The sequence below is a fragment of the Ustilago hordei genome, assembly GCF_900519145.1.
Source record: "Ustilago hordei strain Uho2 genome assembly, contig: UHO2_contig_06, whole genome shotgun sequence".
Classification (NCBI taxonomy): domain Eukaryota; kingdom Fungi; phylum Basidiomycota; class Ustilaginomycetes; order Ustilaginales; family Ustilaginaceae; genus Ustilago; species Ustilago hordei.
In genome coordinates this window covers 273,467-291,507 of record NW_024545253.1, presented here as the reverse complement: position 1 = coordinate 291,507, position 18,041 = coordinate 273,467, and the positions used below count along the sequence as shown (strand labels likewise).

The 18,041-nt window shown below is 51.7% G+C and overlaps 6 protein-coding genes across 6 annotated transcripts; 3 read left to right on the top strand and 3 right to left on the bottom strand.

Moving 5' to 3' along the window:
• Nucleotides 1-941: 941 nt before the first annotated feature.
• Nucleotides 942-3,026, top strand: UHO2_03554 (uncharacterized protein; the record flags this gene model as incomplete). The annotated part of the gene is made up of 2 exons (XM_041554160.1): nt 942-2,012; nt 2,226-3,026. 2 exons carry the CDS (start codon nt 942-944, stop codon nt 3,024-3,026), a joined length of 1,872 nt encoding a protein of 623 aa, XP_041410094.1.
• A 1,259-nt stretch (nt 3,027-4,285) lies between these two features.
• UHO2_03553 (uncharacterized protein) lies at nt 4,286-5,206 on the top strand (the record flags this gene model as incomplete). The annotated part of the gene is made up of 1 exon (XM_041554159.1): nt 4,286-5,206. The coding sequence occupies one exon, from the start codon at nt 4,286-4,288 to the stop codon at nt 5,204-5,206; it is 921 nt and encodes a 306-aa protein (XP_041410093.1).
• Nucleotides 5,207-5,965: 759 nt separating this feature from the next.
• On the bottom strand, nt 5,966-11,074 carry UHO2_03552 (related to YBT1 - Vacuolar, ABC protein transporting bile acids; the record flags this gene model as incomplete). The annotated part of the gene is made up of 1 exon (XM_041554158.1): nt 5,966-11,074. The coding sequence occupies one exon, from the start codon at nt 11,072-11,074 to the stop codon at nt 5,966-5,968; it is 5,109 nt and encodes a 1,702-aa protein (XP_041410092.1).
• A 622-nt stretch (nt 11,075-11,696) lies between these two features.
• On the bottom strand, nt 11,697-13,616 carry UHO2_03551 (uncharacterized protein; the record flags this gene model as incomplete). Its single annotated transcript, XM_041554157.1, has 1 exon — nt 11,697-13,616. One exon carries the CDS (start codon nt 13,614-13,616, stop codon nt 11,697-11,699), a length of 1,920 nt encoding a protein of 639 aa, XP_041410091.1.
• Nucleotides 13,617-14,101: 485 nt separating this feature from the next.
• UHO2_03550 (uncharacterized protein) lies at nt 14,102-17,125 on the top strand (the record flags this gene model as incomplete). The annotated part of the gene is made up of 1 exon (XM_041554156.1): nt 14,102-17,125. The coding sequence occupies one exon, from the start codon at nt 14,102-14,104 to the stop codon at nt 17,123-17,125; it is 3,024 nt and encodes a 1,007-aa protein (XP_041410090.1).
• Nucleotides 17,126-17,305: 180 nt separating this feature from the next.
• On the bottom strand, nt 17,306-17,876 carry UHO2_03549 (uncharacterized protein; the record flags this gene model as incomplete). Its single annotated transcript, XM_041554155.1, has 4 exons — nt 17,306-17,371; nt 17,474-17,557; nt 17,674-17,747; nt 17,843-17,876. 4 exons carry the CDS (start codon nt 17,874-17,876, stop codon nt 17,306-17,308), a joined length of 258 nt encoding a protein of 85 aa, XP_041410089.1.
• Nucleotides 17,877-18,041: the final 165 nt, after the last annotated feature.

Sequence of the window (18,041 nt, the reverse complement as noted above, 5' to 3'; positions counted from 1 at the left end):
CGGTCAATCTCAGCAAAATCGGGCACCCTTTTGCTGCTCGTGTCAGCTTGTTAGATCCATGCAAGGCGCCGATTTTCCTGAGATCTGGGCTAGATCTCGATGCGACGTTGCGGACGTTGCTCGTTCAACTCTCATACTTGCGACTGTTTGCAGGCCGTCGCTCTTTGCACACTTCTCAACAGCCCAACTGACCCTGGAGGGAGCCTCAATTCAATCTGTTGTACGCTCTTGGCACAACGGATATGTGGTGCGGGTCGCTGTCTTAAAAATCGGCACAAATGTGAATGAGATTATGCATCGGTGCTCATCGCGCCGGCGGCGGCGGTCAACTGGACAGCATTGTTCAAGTAGTTACAGCAAATCCTCCGCGGCATCAAAAAAATGCAAGCTGTGGATTGATGCTCCTATTCGCCCGACTATCCTCTGATTTGGTCTCAGAGAGGGGATCGAGAGTGACGTTGATTTGCTTTTTGTTACGCCCTGAGCCCATCGTATGAGGTGTTGAGGTTTTATCGCTCAATTACGATTGGCCGCTTGGATGATGGTGTGGCGCACATCTCGTCACTTGTGAACAGTAGTTTCGATTCGGTTCAGACACAACAACAAGAAAGCGTCTGCGTATTGTGTGCTTGGCTGAGATAGCGTATGCTCGCTTGCAGAGACCGCCGGTTTCGGTTAGTCTAGCCGTCGCTTTGTCTCGTGCCATATGATCGTTGCGAATCGGACATGCCCGCTCCGTTGTCCGGTTGGATGGTTTCGTCGCTTTGATCGTCTGCCCCTCTCCTCATTGGAGTTTGGATGTCTGCGCTTCCAATTGGGTGTCATTGGTCCCTTGACTCGATAGCAGAACATATAGTCCGAGACAACAACTTGCTCATTCTTTTCTCCTACCACAATTTCCCCATCACCACCTCCCCCCCCCCCCCCCATCTTTTGCCAAAATGGGCATCCACGACATGGTCGAGCACGCTAAAAGCGTACAAATCGAACGCAGCCACCACACTTCTAACAAGGAGGAGACTCATCAGTCCGATCTTCCTGGACAGGGTGTTACCGGCCTAGCTCCCGTTCCTGCTATGTATCAGGCCTCTCCCAACTCTGGCGTCTCGCTCGAGGAGTACATGTTCTACGCTCAGATCCAGCGCGAGCAAGAAAAGCTCTACGGAACTGCTGGTATCTCTGTCGAAGCCGATGCTCCCCACGTCTCTGCTTATCTGGAGAACGCTAAGCGTGGATCCGATGAGAAGGTCTCCCAATCCAGCACTTTCATCCACGATAAGCCGCAGGTCAACAACACCGATGCATCCACTTTCGACCAGCTCGAGGGTCTCTCCGAGGTTGACAAGGAAAGCCGAAACGCCCACCGAGCGATCAAGACTGCTTCCTGGGTCGGCATCTTCTACCTCATCACTACCGATATCTTGGGTCCATACGGTGCCCCATACGCCATGTCGCAGAATGGTTGGGTTACCGGTAACGTCATGTACATCGTCATGGGTTTCTGCGCTTGGTGGTGCGGTATCATCCTCTGGAAATTGTTCCTCCAGCTCGATTCCGCCCGATATCCTGTCAAGACCTACGGTGATCTCGGAGAGCGCATCGTCGGGCACCCCATGCGATGGACTTTCAACACCCTTCAAACTCTTCAGCTAATCATCAACGTCGGTCTGATTTGCTTGACCAACGGTCAAGCTCTAAGCCAGGTTATCAACGGTGCTCCCGGTAATGCCAACCTCTGCTTCTCCGTCTGCGTCGTCCTTTTCTCTCTGATCGGCATGGCCTTCGCTCAGGTGCAGACCTTCCGCGGACTTGGCTTTGCAGCCTCGACTGCGGTTTACCAGAACATTGCGATTGTCATCATCTCCATGGCCGCGATCATCAAGTACGGTCCCTACATTGCTGGTGCTCAAGCATCTTACGGCAAGGACTACCCTTACAACAACCAGCCAGTCTTCACCGAGGCTTTTGTCTCATACCCCATTAGCCAGAAAGTTAACGGTATTATGAACATGGTAAGTTCGCATATCGAATCTGGTGGCACATATGAAATCAACTTTCCATGCACACCTTTCTCCCCCGCACCTCGGCACCTCGGCACCTCCACCACCGTCATCTGAAACTTATACTAACGATCTCCCCTCGATCGATTCTTGCTCGTTTCCGCTCCCCTTTTCCACTATTCTACTCGGCTTCGACTGCTCTTTCGCTTGGCGAACTCGCCGCAGGTTTTCGCTTACGGAGGAGCTATGATCTTCCCCGAGTTAATGTCAGAGATGCGTCGTCCCATGGACTTTTGGAAAGGTATGATCTCTGCTCAAGCTTTGATCTGCTCGGTCTACCTTATCTATGCCAACGTCGTTTATGCTTTCCAAGGACAATACGTGCTCGGCCAATCCTACAACGGTATTGCGAAATACTCGTTCCAAACCGTATGCAACATGCTCGCCATTCTCTCCGGTACTATCGCCGCCGCACTATACGGCAACGTTGGTTTGAAAGTCATCTACGTCAACACCGTCCAGACTTTCTTCAAAGGTCCTGCGCTCAACTCTGCGAGGGGACGAGTGATTTGGGCGGGAGTATCGGTGGTGTATTGGGCCTTGGCATTCGTTATTGCAAGTTCGATTCCGCAAGTGCAGACGATTTCGGGTTTGATCGCGGCTATTGCGATTGTCAACTTTTCCTATTCGTTCCCGTTTATGCTTGCGCTCATCTTTTGCATCAAGCGCGATGCTATGGAGGGCGACACACCCTTCACGCCAGCAAACGAGGTGAGGAAACAGGACACTTGGAGTCAGTGGTCCAGGTGGCAGAGAGGCTTGTTCGGCGGGTACTATGAGTACCCTCTGCTTGCCGGTAGAATGGTCGCAATTCCAGGTATCGTGGTCAAGGTGGTACTGTTGATTGTCACCTTGGGTGCATACACACTTTCCGGTTTGGGTATGTATGGGTCGGGAGAATCAATCAAGGAAACTTTTGCAGCCGGGGGTGCTGCTACTAGTTTCGGCTGCGCTGCTCCTGTTTGAGGTCGTAGCAGCACACCACATCGAGCTGCACCCATCTGTTGATGATCTAGACTGTTTGATCGAATGTAATACAGATGTATCTTGTGTAATTCTCAGCACTTCCGTTCGCCTTGCCTAGTGTCCTGCTCGGCCGACGAATCATCTCACGATGATAAGCCTTCATCGGCACCTTTCGACAGGGTGGCAAAGTCGCTCAGCGAAAACGGACTCCTGCTTTCAAAAGGGCTCTCGTGCCCTGCCTCTCATGCTTCAGACCTTCCCCCTACCTTTGTAACGGTGTCGAGGTGTATATATAGTGCTCGAGTCAGCTAGTTTGTTCCTGATCATATCATCCATCATTGTACTTACTCACCAATGTCGAGAAGGCAATACAACCGTCTCCTGCCATAAAGAGTCCACCATCACTTCAACAGAGTTTTCACACGGCAGAGATTGCAATCGATTAGGATTCTCTCTCGTCCCTTGGAAAGGGTCAGGCGAAAGGGGCTTGGTGCAAGGCAGTTTGTCGCTGAAGATTACGATCCAGTAAGATGCTAAAGGAAAACGCAGAGCCGATCTGATCAGAGATCGAGCCGAGCCGACACAGTAGGAGATCGGGTATCGCTTAGTCCCGCTCGTTGTCATCCTTGGTCATTAAGGGGGATGCTCCCACATTTGGCATGTGCCGATACTTTGTATATATATCGAGCGGAGAGCTCGAGGCTCCCACCACATTCTTTGCCCAGGTCAATATAGTATAGTGTTTTTGCTCAATAGCTTCAACACTGTGCTGAGACTGTTGTCGACCGCTGAGTGTCGACACGCGTCTTCTATTATTCCTTCATCATTTGTCAGTTGTTGGAGGATGTGTCGATAGCCTAATCACTCCTCTCAGTCATTTGGTTCGGCGTGTCCGAAGAGCAATGAGACGCATACAAACGCTCGTCGAATATCTTCCGATAAAGTTCTCACGCTCACAACTTGGCATCGGAACAGCGCTCGACTCAGCCTCGGCCTGCTGTATGCCGGTGCTTTGCACTTCAGACCGCCTTACTTGGAATGCCCAGCGCTTATAAAGACACGCTCGCCCCCTTCGTCTCACCCTCTCTTCCCTTTTTTGGGGGCTTCTTCCACTTGCATCAGGCTTTTCACCTGTCGCTTCACCGTTGCATTTCTGGTTTGCCTCGATCGCTAGCGTGAACAACTCTTAAACCCTCCTTTCATCAGAAACTTCAGCTTCTCTAACCTTCACTCAGCACCCAAAGCGGAAGCTGCATAGTATGCTGAAGCCTCGACAATTGCTAAAAGGCCGGATCGTGCCTTTCATCTCATCGTGGCCGTCGGACCATGTGCCTTGCTTAGGTGTTTGCAATCAAGCTCCGCGCCTGGAATACGTGCTCAAACACACAAAACATCATCCACCGGAGCCACTAAAAGCCCACGACGATGTAGTACGGGAGCTTCAATCAATCTTTTCATCCATTGCTCCTGACCTCATCGTCTTACCCCCTCACACGCACGAATACAATCATTTTTGTGTTCTCAGTTCGCACCCTCGAAGCCAACGTCGGCGCAAGCGCGAGCGAGACATGTTTCAAGAGGCTATGAAGCAAAAGAGCTCAGCATCTCCTTTGACGCCTACTATCAAACGGGCTGTCGGGCTCAATTTTGCTCAGCACGATAGAACCGACAGTGTCGTTCGCATCGACGGCATAAGCCCGATTTTCCCGATCAAATCTATTCTTGAAACGCTGCACAAGAGATACGACGTCAACACCATCTGGCCAGTCTATCGCCCCGTCCATGAGCGTCAGACAGGCTCTCCGCAATTCTCGGGCACAGTCTATGCGCTCCTTCCAACGCTCGAGGTTCACTGCGGAGGCTTGTTCGTCCAAACCGCAAAGGAACGACTAATTGGCGAGCTTATCCCTTCCGAACACAATGATCTTGCTCGCCTCCCCGCCTGCAATTATGTGCAAAAAGGCCACGCGGTGGAAGCTCCATCAAACGAGCTTTTAGACGATACCTCCACCGTCAGGAATACTCCAACCCTTCTTCAGAAGCTTCGACCAAATAGAACCTTGGGCATCCATCGCCTGTTTGAGGCTTTCAGCAGCACTTTTGGCAGTTCAGCAGGTTCGACTTCTCGGCAGACTGCTTCCGATCAACCCCCTCCAAAGAAGGCCAAGACGATTGCATAACCAGAACTGACGGTCAAAAGTCGGAGACGTCATAGCTACCGCCACGCGCCCACTCTGTCGTCGCACGTCGCCCTACTCCTATTCTCATGCTCTTATGCCCGCTTCGGCACAACGCACAACAACGTACTTCAACAAGATGTCAGTCATCTCAGCATACGCACAAAGCAGTTGAAATTAGATACACCACTTGGGAGGCCACAATCAGACGCCCTAACAACCAGGTATATCTCTACGAAAGATCTTATAGTTTTAAGGAAATCGGGGTTACAGGACATGAGTATATATACCTTCACAGTTAACCTATACTCGCCCCTTCGAGTCATTGCCACGGGCCGTGCATCCAATGGCACCACCCTTTCATAGCTATTGCCTTGTCAACATACCCCCTGCATACCTCATAACTTGGTGTCAACCCTCGAGAATAAGCTGTCTGTGCTCCCACGGGCTTCACCTTTATCTCATCTCCGTTGACACCCTGTTTAGTCTCGGTCTCCCGACCCTGTGTACTCGGATCTAACATATAGGCTTGTAGAAATACCGACGTATCTTTAACTAAAAGGGAGTATCAAACTTTGAGTGTTCATAGAAACACGTGTAGCATGTTACTGAGTCATACACAGGGTAAGACGTATAAAAACACCACATTCAGCTAGTTTGTTCTCTGTTCGCATGCTATCCATCTACCTGTACATACTGTTCATCGTCGACATACGTAATAAACCGCTTCCCACCATCCAAGTCTGCCACTCGTTTCAACAGTCACAAGGCAATCGCCCGCTTCAACGAAGCATACTCTTGCTCGCCTGTGCTCTTTGCCAACCTTGTGAACCAGCCATGTTCATTAGCGAGCAGTTCAACCGGGTTACCCTTCTCCACTACCTTGCCGCGGTTAAGCACAACAACGGTATCAAAGTGTATAATCGACCGCAGCCTATGAGCGATAGCAAGAACCGTAGTGTTGTGTGCAGCAAAGTGCCAGTCGAGCAGAGTTTGCATTTTGGCGTCGGTAGTGTAGTCGATAGACGAAGTCGACTCGTCGAGCACTACAATGCTGTTTGCCTTCTCTGCGGAGGAGGCGGAAAGCAGAATGCGGCATAGCGAGACGAGTTGCTTTTGACCAGAGGAAAGGTTGGAGCCACTCTCTTCGATGCGCGATTCGAGCGATGAGAGGCTGCCTGATTCGTCGTTGCCCTCACCTGGGGCGGAGGAGGAACGGGAGAGGAGCGTGGATGAGTCTGTACTGCCGCCCCGACTAGCAACGTTGGGGGTAGAGGTGGTTTCCAATGTGCCATATCCCGCCGAAGGGGAGCCAGAAGTGAGCTTGTCTTTGAGCAATCCAACCCGGACTAGCACTCGGGTGATGTCTTGGTCATTGTATTCTCCCATCGCATCCACCGCACTCCTCAGCGTACCCGACAGAATAAGTGGATCTTGAGGGACGATCTTCATCCGACTCCTCAACGTCTTCAATCCTACCTTAGCAATATCCACCCCATCAATGATGATCTGGCCACTTCGGTACTCGAAGAACCTAAATAGCGCCGATACAAGAGTTGACTTGCCGCTACCTGTAGCACCTACAATGCCGACCCTTTCTCCTGGCTTGATCGATAGTGAGATGCCATTCAGCACATCAGGTAGCTTCTCCGCATAAGCGAGGTGAAGATCCTTAATCTCGATCGCACCTTTCTCTGGCCAGCTTGCCCTCGGTTCGATCTGTTCTCCTCTCTCCACCACCGCTTTGGGAGCAGAATCGAGCGGTTCGATTTCAACATCGAAATATTCCATCACCCTCTCCACTGCCACAAAGCTCTGTTCGACGTTCGATACAGCTCGTAGTCCGAACTGCAACATGGATGTCAAGTTCTGTACGAAACTCAACGTGAACCCCGCTTGCGCTGCAGTAAAACCCGGTGTCAAAGTGACCACCAATACACTAGCAATTACAAATCCACTGCTTCCCAACCCCAGCAGGAGACTCTGCCACTGTCGAACAGTCGCCTGCCAGAAATAAAACATCATGTTTTCATCCAACCTCTCCATCAACGTCGCAAAGTAAGCTGAACCTGCACCGAAGGCTCGAATCGTGACTACACCCGTGATTAGATCCGTGAAGCAAGTAATGCGTTTTGACGCTGCGTTCGAATCGAGTCGCTTGAGATCGCGAGCAGCAATGGTGAAGGTGGAAACGAGCATATAGAACAACGGAGACATAATGAGAAGGATAGCGATAATGATCGGTCCACCTCCGAGATACGTTGCTACGAGAGCAGCGACTGCCATGAGTAGAGACTTTGCTGCTTCGCTCAGCTCCTCGGCGATGTTCGAGTCGATGGCTTCCATGTCCTTCCCGAACCTATTCAGCAGTCGTCCAGAGGGAGTGCAATCGTGAAACCGAAGAGGAGCACGAAGAACAGTGCGAAGAAGCTGACTGAACAGACGTGCACCGGCGAGAAGCGAGGCTATGCAAACCAGAGCGTATCCGAGAGTAATGGCGATCACTTGGAGAGATTGGATGAGCACCCAGCGGTAGAACCACCACTCAGTCGAATGGTCTGATTGGTGGGACACGGAGGATTGTGTCCATAGATGAAGCCACCAATTCGCACCCAGATCAGAGAATGCATTCGAGCAGAAAGCAGCGACGAGGGCAATCCAGAGTAAGATACCTCCTCCAGCACCAATGTACCTATTGTAGACCGCAAATGAGACTCGGCCTTGTGCGCGTTTCTCTTCGGTCACTTGCTTGAAGGTTTCCCCTTCATCCCCATCACCACCCTGAGCAGGGGCAGCGTTGGGGTCGACGATACCAGACACGTTGGAGAAAGCAGAGGAAGAGGGACGACGCTTGATAGTACGTTGAGAGAAGGCAGATGCATTCTTACCCGCCACGCTAGCGGCTACTGCGGCTTCCAACAACCCCTCTCCTTCCACTGCGTCGTCGTCAGAGTTGTTGGCAGAGCTAGCAGCGGTGCTGCTGGTACTGCCAAAGTTCGGGGTTCCATCATCTTCTTGCTCCCCATCCTGAGCGCTGTCCTTCACCTCATTCTCCAACCCCTCGTAATAACGACTATCGACAAACTCTGCCGTGCCACCACAAAAGACCTGCTTACCCTCTTGCAGCACTAAAACCTTGTTACACCTTGCGACCATCAACCTCACGTGGTGTGTAACCAACACTGTCGTCCTTGCTTCCAACAAGCCTGCTTTTCGGTCTCCAAAGAGCTCTTCGCAAATGTGCTTGGTCGTATGCGAATCCAACGCTGACAGACAGTCATCAATCAAAAGAGTGCCTGCGTGGGAGTAGACAGCGCGCGCGAGGGAGATACGTGCTTTTTGTCCACCCGAAAGGTTCGTACCGCCTTCCCCGAGTTCTGTTTGATCTCCGTGTTTGAGGATCTTGAGGTCGGGTTTGAGTCCACAAGCCAAGAGAACGGCGCGGTAACGGGAAGCGTTAAGCGGGAGACCGAAGAGAATGTTATCCCGCAGAGAAGAGTTGAACAGGAACGGACGCTGAGGAGCGTAAGCGGTGAGGGTTGGGTCGATGTACCAGTTCTTCAAAGACATTCGACTGGCGTAGAGTGATGCTGCCGGATGAGAGCGTGGACAAACAATGCTCCCTGCGTTAAGCTGTGCCTCTCCAAGTAGTGAAAGAAGCAGCAAAGTCTTACCTGATCCGGTCTTACCACAAACCAGATTAATCGCTCCAGTTTCGAACACTGCGTTGCTTATCGAAAGCGTAAACACCCCATCACCATCTCCATCAGTCCGATCGCCTTCAACAGGCCAAGCGATCTCTGCATCCCTAACTTCAATCCTACCTTGCTCCTTGCTCCCTCGCCCAAAACTTGGCTTGTAATCGTTTAGCATCTCTTTCACCTCCGCAGTCTCCATAAAAGTGGCAATCCTCTTCAAACTAACCCAACCCTGAATGAGGGTCAGGAAATTACTCGGAAGGTAGCTCACCGCAAACCTCAATTCCACCAACACCGCCACTGCAGGAAAGGCAACTGCAGCAGTCAACTCCTTCCCCTCCACGAGCGTATACCATCCGAACGCAACGGCAATGGTTAGCATTGGAACTAGGGCGAAGAATCCAGCGAAAAAGGTGAATAGGGTCCATTTTTGCGCCTGACCTTTGAGTTCTGCGCGACGACTGCGCATGATTTGTGCTGCGATCGAGTCTTCATAGGCATTGTACTTGATCAGACGGATAGCACGGATAGCTTCGGAGAGGAGAGAAACTCGAGTGTCTCGAGAAGCTTGGAGGTTGGTATCGATTTTCTCGGTGACTCTACCGATGAGGATAGCGATGGGTTGCATGAGCGCAGCGACTAGCAACCCGACCAAAGCACCATTTCCAAGGAGATAATATGCACCGTATCCACCGACAAAGACTTCAAGTGGACCCATGATTGCGAATGAAAACATGTCGATTCGGCCAAAGATACGATTGACATCCGTCGTAATCAGATTGATCACCTGAGAGGAGGAAGAAACCGCTTCGCCTTTTCCAGCCTCGGTAGTGGACGAGGTGGAAGAGTAAGCTTCTTTCTGACGCAACCGTTTCCAAGCAAGAAGAGTGGTCAGTTGGATCTGCACTCGTGCTTTCTGGTTAACCGCAAGTGGTCTGAAGTAGTAGTAAATGACCAGCGATTCCCAGAGAAGAGAGAGGTAGAATACTGCAGAGTAGACCAACGTTGCTCTGGCTCTGTTGCCCACATTATCCTCCGTATCTCGGTTTTGTTGAGTGCGATCATAGTCTTGCATCCCACCGAGCAAGACACTAAGACCGAGTTTGGGGACGTAGAAGCTGAACGTAGCAATAACCAACACCACCCCGGTACTTTTCAACTCTGCAGAATTGCATTTGATTAGCGCCCAGAGTAGGGCTTGACCCTTCACTCGGGCACTCCTTGCCTCCCCTGCTGGATGGTTAGAGAGAGAGGAGGAGAGAATCCGACGATAAGTGCCAATCATCTCCTCAGCTAGCACTGCCGAACGATAGGAGTGATCCAGCGCGGGGATGTTGTCTTGGCTAATGGTCCCTTGCCTATAAGCCTGGCGGACGACAGGAAGAGCGAGAAAGCCGAAAACGGATTCAGCTACTGATCCCCCACCTTGGCTGTTGCGCACGACTGTTCTGACGCCATCCATCTCCACTTCTACCGCCGGACCAGTCGGTGTCAGGAAAGCAAGAAGAAAGGAGAACAAGGTGGAGAAAAGACCAATCGAGTGCAAAGCGGGATTGCTATCCGCTCCCTTGCTAGACAGATCAAGTTTTACGTTGATTAATGCCACCATTAGCTGTGCCATCAACCACAGAAAGGTCAACAGCGAAACGTGGATTAACCTCGTCGACTCGCTCAAACCGCCCAGATCTAGCATCGCCAACACAACCACTAATGTTCGCAGCGCCGCCGAACTCGAGCTGAGGTAGACCTTGGAATGCAGTCCGGCATCTGTAGTGTTGAGAAGGTGTTGAACGATAGCAGCAGCGTCGATCGCCAACCCCACAACAGAGAGGATAGCGAGGCTGACATGGGTGTACAACCGTCTAGCTTCATAGCTCTGCGCATCAAGCGGGGTGCCGAGAGCTGAGCGGAGGTGGGAGGGATAATCGTCGAGCTGGAATTTTCCTTGATCCTCTTCTGAAGCGTAGGTTTCGCAATCTTCTACCGTGCTCAACCGGGAGTAAGGGATGGGAGCAGAGCTGGGGGAAGAGGCGGAGGAAGGAGATACGAGGAGGAAGAAAAGCACGATAAGGACCAAACCTGCTAATGAGGCCGAGGCTATTGTGTATTGATCCCATGCCGGCAAACCTCTGGATGGGAGAGCTGAGGTAACAGTGGATATTAAAGGGATCATCTTTGCTTATTGTTCTGGCCGGTAGTTATGCCGAATCTTGCCAAGCCGAGTACGGAGAGCAATGCGAGGAGTTGGAACAGCAACAGCCTAGCTTTTCTATGTGTAAGAGAGGGGGTGTGTTTGATAACGAACGTAGACTTCTATCTTTTATTCTGGACGAGAGTTGTGTTATGTGTTGAGTAGGATTCTGTGTTCTGTGATGTGTATAGGTGGTTAAGGAGGGGGGGATAGCGGGATCCTTCTGGCCCCTACTTAAGGTGATGATAGACCTCGACCAACCCATCAATGCTTATCTGTGTAACAGAAGAAGAACGATTGAGATGAGCGAGATGTGTGCTTTTCAGTCCGACGTAGAAGCACACAAAAAGCGGAACAAGGTCTTCCATTGCTGACTCGTGCAACTCAGCTCCGCGGGGAAGGCCACACAGTCGACGATAGATTCGAGTCAGACTACCACCAACTAGAGTCACCCACTTTCCGTAGGAGTCACTCTTTCGGCATCACGCTCTTTACCTTCACCTCATTCATGCATGACTTGAGATCGACAGAAACCATGACTTGCACTTGCGATTGCGATAGAAACAAAAGAATGTGTATGTATAGCATGGGAGGCAAGGAGAGGCTAGGCAAGACCAACTCTCCTCATATCGGCCAACAACCTTCTTTCCGCCGGGTTGAGAGTAGCATCTTCCGTATCCAAGCCGTCATCATCTTCCAGATCGGCGATACTTGTTGGATGATCTCTTGCACTCCCGCTACCACCACCGCCGCCGCCTGATCTACCTAATCGATGACCAATACCAGGGAACAGAACCCAATCTTCTCCCGATCCAGCTCCATTCCCATCTCTTGAGCCGAAAAGAGATCTGAATCTGTTTACGATACTCGTTGCATCCGCTGTCTCCCCACTACTTGTCTCTTGCGGCGGGTCGGACGACTCTTGTTCTCTATGCGCAGCATCGACGAGCGACTTGGCCCACCTCCAAATCCTCCAATAGCTCAGCATACTCGAAAGCAAGATCGTCCAACCCAAAACCATCAACACATATGCCAACCATTCGGTCGATTGACTCATCGAATCGCTGATACTTGCCTCCACATTCACCGGTTGACCATCTGCTTGTGCTGCAAACAAATCCGCCAGTGTCGCACCACCATCCGGTTGAACCTGAGCACGCGAAATCCACCCTCTCCTCCTCCTCGCCCCGCCTTCATCTTGGGTATCGGCCAGATCCTCACCAAACCACCCAGCCGAGCCTGGACCAGGAGAAATAGCTCCCCCCGACCCAAACCCTCCACTGGTATCCACAATCTTGCCCTCGGCCATCTCGCTTGCCCTCGTCCTCAAATAAAACCCATACTGAATCAGCGTAACCCCCAAGCCCGCACGACTTCCACATCTCGCAGCATGCGTAGTATGCAACAAATACGTCAGCAAAAAGCCAACAAACTGGAACGTCATCGAAACTAACAAGTTCCATGCAAATCCAAACAGATTGCCCACTGCTAGACCTTCGACAATCAAATCCTCTATCGCACCAACATGCGCTCCTCCAGGGACCCAACCTAATCCGTTGGCGAGCGGATGTACACTTCCGCCCAAAATCGTAGTCTCCCAGTACTGCGGCACTGCGTCGGCGGCTGCGATCTCGTAGGTGGGTGGTTGTGCGTCGTCTTCCAAATCGTCGTCGTCGCCGCGGTCGTCGGTGGTGCCGGTGTTTTGACCTCGACGACGACGTTCTGGTTTAGCACTGAGATTGGCGAATACACCGTCTTGACCGATGCCTCCGCCGACAAGGCGCGGTCGGTGGACGCCGGCTCGACTACCATCTTGCTGCGAGAGAGAGGAGTAGCGGGCTCCAGGGATGCCCATTCCGACAAACCGACCGAATCGACCAAGTGCAAAGCGCAAGCGATCGGATCTCGACATGTTCTCATCATGAGTGCTACCTCCGGCGACGGCTTCTCCTCCACTGAATGAGGTAGGTAAAGAACTGTATCCGTTGCGAGTGACACCACTTCCCCCGCCTCCAGCTGAGTGCATTGAATCGTCCCCTTCCATGTCTATCGTTGTTTGGTGCGCACTGTTGCTGTTGCTGTTTCCATTCGAGGATGCATTTGCATCGGCAGTGCCGTGGTTGGCAGCATCAGGACGAGAGCTCGTAGGTGGAGGTCTCCTTGTAACGATAGGAAAGTATTCCGGCCTTTCAAAGTCGTACGCTGGTGTAGCGCCAGTGCGGTTGAAAAGGGCTGGTTGTCGGAAAGTGGATGGAGCAGAAGCGCTGGATGCTGTATTTGCTCTATTTGCACCTAAAGGGTCGCTGTCTGTGGCACTGGTGTTGTTGTCATGGTGTGAGTCCAGTGCGGGAAGTGCATCACCAGCATCGAAGAACACATCAGTCGAGCGTCTATTTGAAGAACTAGCTCCCTTGCATCCTGGTAACCCAGGATCGGTATCAGCTGGACCGTTGAATGCGGCAAAGAGCTCGTCGGATCTACGAGAGGTGGATTGAGATCGAGAGGGTTCGCCTGATCGAGCCATCGCTGCGGCTGTGCCCTTCGATTGGGCTGGCCGATGTACGCTAGTGAATGTTGTCTGATGTGATAGTTCTGGTGCTGAATCGTGCTGTGAAAAGATTGATGGTGGAGAGAAGGCAAGGTGATGATGGGAGATGGTGATGATGGTAGGGAAATGCCAAGTAATGCGATACGAGAGAGTTTGTGTGTAGCGTGGCCCTCAAAGCGTTGACTGCAAAAGTGCCTGAAATGAATGAATGGGGCTGTGCTGTTGCTGTGCTGTGCTGTGCTGTGCTGTGCTGTTCTGTGCTGAGGATTGGCCGAGTTCCGATTTCCGAGGATTGTTTTTATTCCCACCTGTTAGGCCGTCGTTACTACTTCTATTTCAGACAAATGCCCTCCACGTGAAAAGAAGCAAACTCGCTCGCTTGTGCCATCTCGCATTCCCACCACCATCTCAATCCTTCTTTCCATCTCACACCACATTCCCCCTAACATTCCCTCGCCAAAATGGCTGCATCCGACACAGCGCCGCCAGCCACGACGCTGGAGCCGCACCAGCTATCATCCTACCTCCAACCACCTACAGAAGAACAACAACTCACTTACGTCGTTCAACATTGCAACTACATTCTTCCCCAACTCGCATCCGACTCTCTCTCCTCCTCCTCCTCCCTCTCCAGCAATGCCAACACCCCGCTCTTTACCACCCTCCCCACCTCCTCTGCACTCGAAGCATACCTTTCCGACCTCACCTCGGCACACGCACAAGCCTCCACACGCACATCCGACCTCGAATCGCAACTCCGTCGCCAACTCATCTCCAGCCTATCCGGAGTTAAGATCCTCAAAGAGAAGCTGGCCTCGCTTCCGGAACATATCGCATCGACCGAAGATAAGCTCTTGGATCTTTGCGAGGATCTTGTTGTCTCCTCTGCTCGCAGTGCGGCAGAATCGAGTAAAACCGGTGTGCAAACGTTGATGAACAGATTGGAGCAGCTGCATACCGCAATTGCACAGTTGAACAAGGCGAAGGACTACTTTGGTATTCTTGCTCAGGCGGAGGATTTGCGCTTGGAGGTGGTAAAGTGCGATGAAGAGCGAGGGAAGAAGGGGGGGGAAGCGTTGGTCAAGTTGAGCGAGTTAGATGGCTTAGTGCGGAGGGTTGAGCAGCTTTCCATTTACCAAGGCGCAGAAAGAGGAAAAGAGCCAAAATTGGTTGGGTTTCTGCGTGCACAGCGATCAGCAGCATTCAAAGCGATTCGAAAGGCTAGATGTGGTAGGCTGTCCCAAGCAATTGCTGCTACTGCATCCTCGCAGGAGAAAATCCATCCTAACAACCCCGACATCGATACAAAGACACCTTCGTCGTCCGCATCTAAGCTCCTCGAGAGCGAACAAGTCAAGCAAACCTGGATGGAGGTATGTCAGCTCCAAGATACAGCCGAACAACTAGGTCTGCTCAAACGAGCAACCGCCAAACCGCGCACCCCTTCTTCCGATGGGGTAAAAGCAGGAAGCGAGGCCTACCAACCCCTCCTCACAACTCAATGTCTTATCGAACCTATGCTCCTTCGTTTCCGATACCATTTTGACGGAGATCGTTCTACGAATCGATTGGATAAACCAGAATGGTTTCTGTCGCATATTGCAGCGTTGATCAAGTCTCAAGCTCCCCTCTTCTCGCCTGCTATTCACAAGGTACCCGGTTCGGGTGGGCCCGTTGTGAGGCTCAATCGCGCATATGCCAATTCTTCGCCCTCTCACCGCACCTATCGGCACATCGATACAACAGCAGAGCTTTTGCACGGACTTCTCACCCCGCTACGACACAAGCTCGCGTCTACTTTACCGGCATTACTAGACCATCCTTCGTTGCTGGCACATACGATCTTCCAAACGCTTACCTTCGACGCTGACCTATCCAGCCAATTCCCTCCCTCCCTCGCTGTGCTCAATGGCGCAGGAACACACTCCTTGGCGTCAGACATCCTCGACAACCCCACATGCTTCAATCGCTGGCTCGAAGGAGAAAAAACATTCGCACTACAACGATTCGAGCAAATCATGGAAAGTTCAGACGCTTGGGCCATCCGTTCAACCGATTCCGTCGCCGACGATGAAACTCAACTCTTCTCCCCCTCCTCTTTCCCCTCTTCGGAAGGTGAAGGTTTTCGTACGACAAAATCCGCACGTTCGGTAATCGAAATGCTCGATTCAGTCTCGGAGCGATACCAACCGCTCCCATCCCTTTCCCAACGACTTTCCTTCCTCGCCATCGTCCAGTTACCCATCCTACGAAGTTATGCACAGAGGTTGACGAGGAGTTTGGACGCGTTCGAATCGTTAAGTTCTGCTTTTGCTAGGGCTATGCCGGGCGAAATCGTTCCCGGTACAACTCCCTCCGGTGCAGGAGGCGATTCAGATATGGTTAGAGGTTTGAGAGGCTTAGGAAGATTAGTGAAGGCCTTATTAAGTTCGGAATATGTAGGCGGGGAGTTGGAGAGATGGAGTGAGACTGTTGGGTTTATCCAACTTAGCGAGCAGTTGAGTAGTACCGAGGAGGGAAGGGGTTTAGCTTTGGGGTTGAAGGAGGATGAAGGGAGGGAAGAGGATAGAGAGTTGGATGCGGCTAGTTTGGGCATGTTGTTGAGGAGAGGGTTGAAGAGGGGTGCTGCAGTTGCAAGACCTCTCGCCGGTGGTGGAGGAGCAAGTCCCATCATCTCGAGTACTGGAGAAGGTGGCTTTGGGACTCCGAAGCTTGGTGATGTGGGGAATAAGCAGGTGTTGAATGAATTCGGTCGGTATGGAGTATGGGAAGAACCAAGACGCAAATTTGGAGAGATTTCACAACGTGCTATTGCAGCTATCGAAAGATTGGTTACTACTGAAACGCTCGAATTGCTCCGTCCCTATACTTTGCGTAGGTGGGATCAAGAATCCCTCCCCTCCACCCCTCTCAACCCTGACTCCGACGAAGGATTGGAGGAAATCGAACCGTACCCAACCCCCTCTCTCATCCCGGCATTGGCCATCTTCAACTCACACCTCTCGCATCTCCTAACGATTCTCTCCCGAGAAACAATGCTCCCCATCTACCGCCATATCTCCACTTCTATTTCGGGGGCGCTAGTGGAGAGGCTTGTAATGGCAGGTGGTTCGAAAAGGTTTAATCTAGCTGGGGGTGTAAGGTTTAGGAAGGATTTAGAAGAGGGTTGGCTAGGGGTGGTGGGGGAGTTAGCGGGAGGGGGTAGGTTGGGTAGGAAGCCGGAAGCGCCGTGGAAAGTGGTGGGGGATGTGGCGAGGTTACTGACGCTGCCGAGTAGTACGAGTGGTGGTGCGGAGGGGGAAAGCAAGGGCGCAAAGGGGGAGGCAGTGACGCTAGCAAAAGCAGTTGAAATTGTTTTCCATGCCGAGGAAGAAGGTAGGAAGGGCGACGAGTATCGGCATTTGTTGGAGAAGCTTGGGAACATTGATGACGGAAAAGTGAATGTCAGCGAGGTGCTGAGGAGGAGGGTTGAGATTTGCAAGTAGCACCAACCCTGCGCTCTTTTCCAGGCATCGTTCAATCCGAACACCAACATCATCTCCAATGATGCCTGTCTGATCGCACAACGCCTGAAACTTCTGCGATACGCTGTTTGTGAGGACGTTGTAAAATTGCGAGAAAGAGTCTTGAATGGAAACATGTAGTAAAAGAATGCCTTGCGACGTCTAAGAGAGCTTCTCAGTCGACCAGGCGCTATTAGTAGCAAACTCTTTCGGTGCTATAGGGTTTGTCTGTCATCCCCAATTCCCAAAACACATATTGTCATGGTCATCAGTATTCTCCTCTCGTAGGGTTGTGGGTTGGGGGTTGGGGGTTGGGGATTGGGAACTTACACTTTGACCTCGCAAACTACCCGTTAAACGTTCATCACGTTTCATCATCATTCGTTCCCAGTCGTCTAGCGAGTGTCGAATTGGCTACATCATCCATCGGACCACATCAAAAGAAATAGGGGAGGGGTAAGCAGGGGTGGAAAGAAGGGATGATAAGAATGGTAATGGGTGATGGGGATGGGTTGTGGGGAGGGACATACCTTTCCATCTTCAGCCAACCTTCGAACGACGTTATAACCTGTTCCTGCTACGCCGAACATTACTACCACCATCCCTGCCGAAGCCCGAAGCAAAACATTCAACTGGTGTCAGCAAGAACTCTCCGAGGATGAGAGGTAGGGGTGGGGGAAAGGGGGGATGGGGACGTACCCATGTGCAAAAAAGCTTCGAATGGAACTGGCATCTTCGGCTATTGATCTGTCTGTGTCGATGTTGGTGCTGTTTGGTTGCGATGGACGGAGAGCTGTGCGGAGCTGTAATTTGGGCTCCCTGCGATGTGTGTGTTGATGAGAAGGATCAGAACAACAGCTGTTGAGTGAGTGGAGTGATGGTGGAGTAAGACAGGATC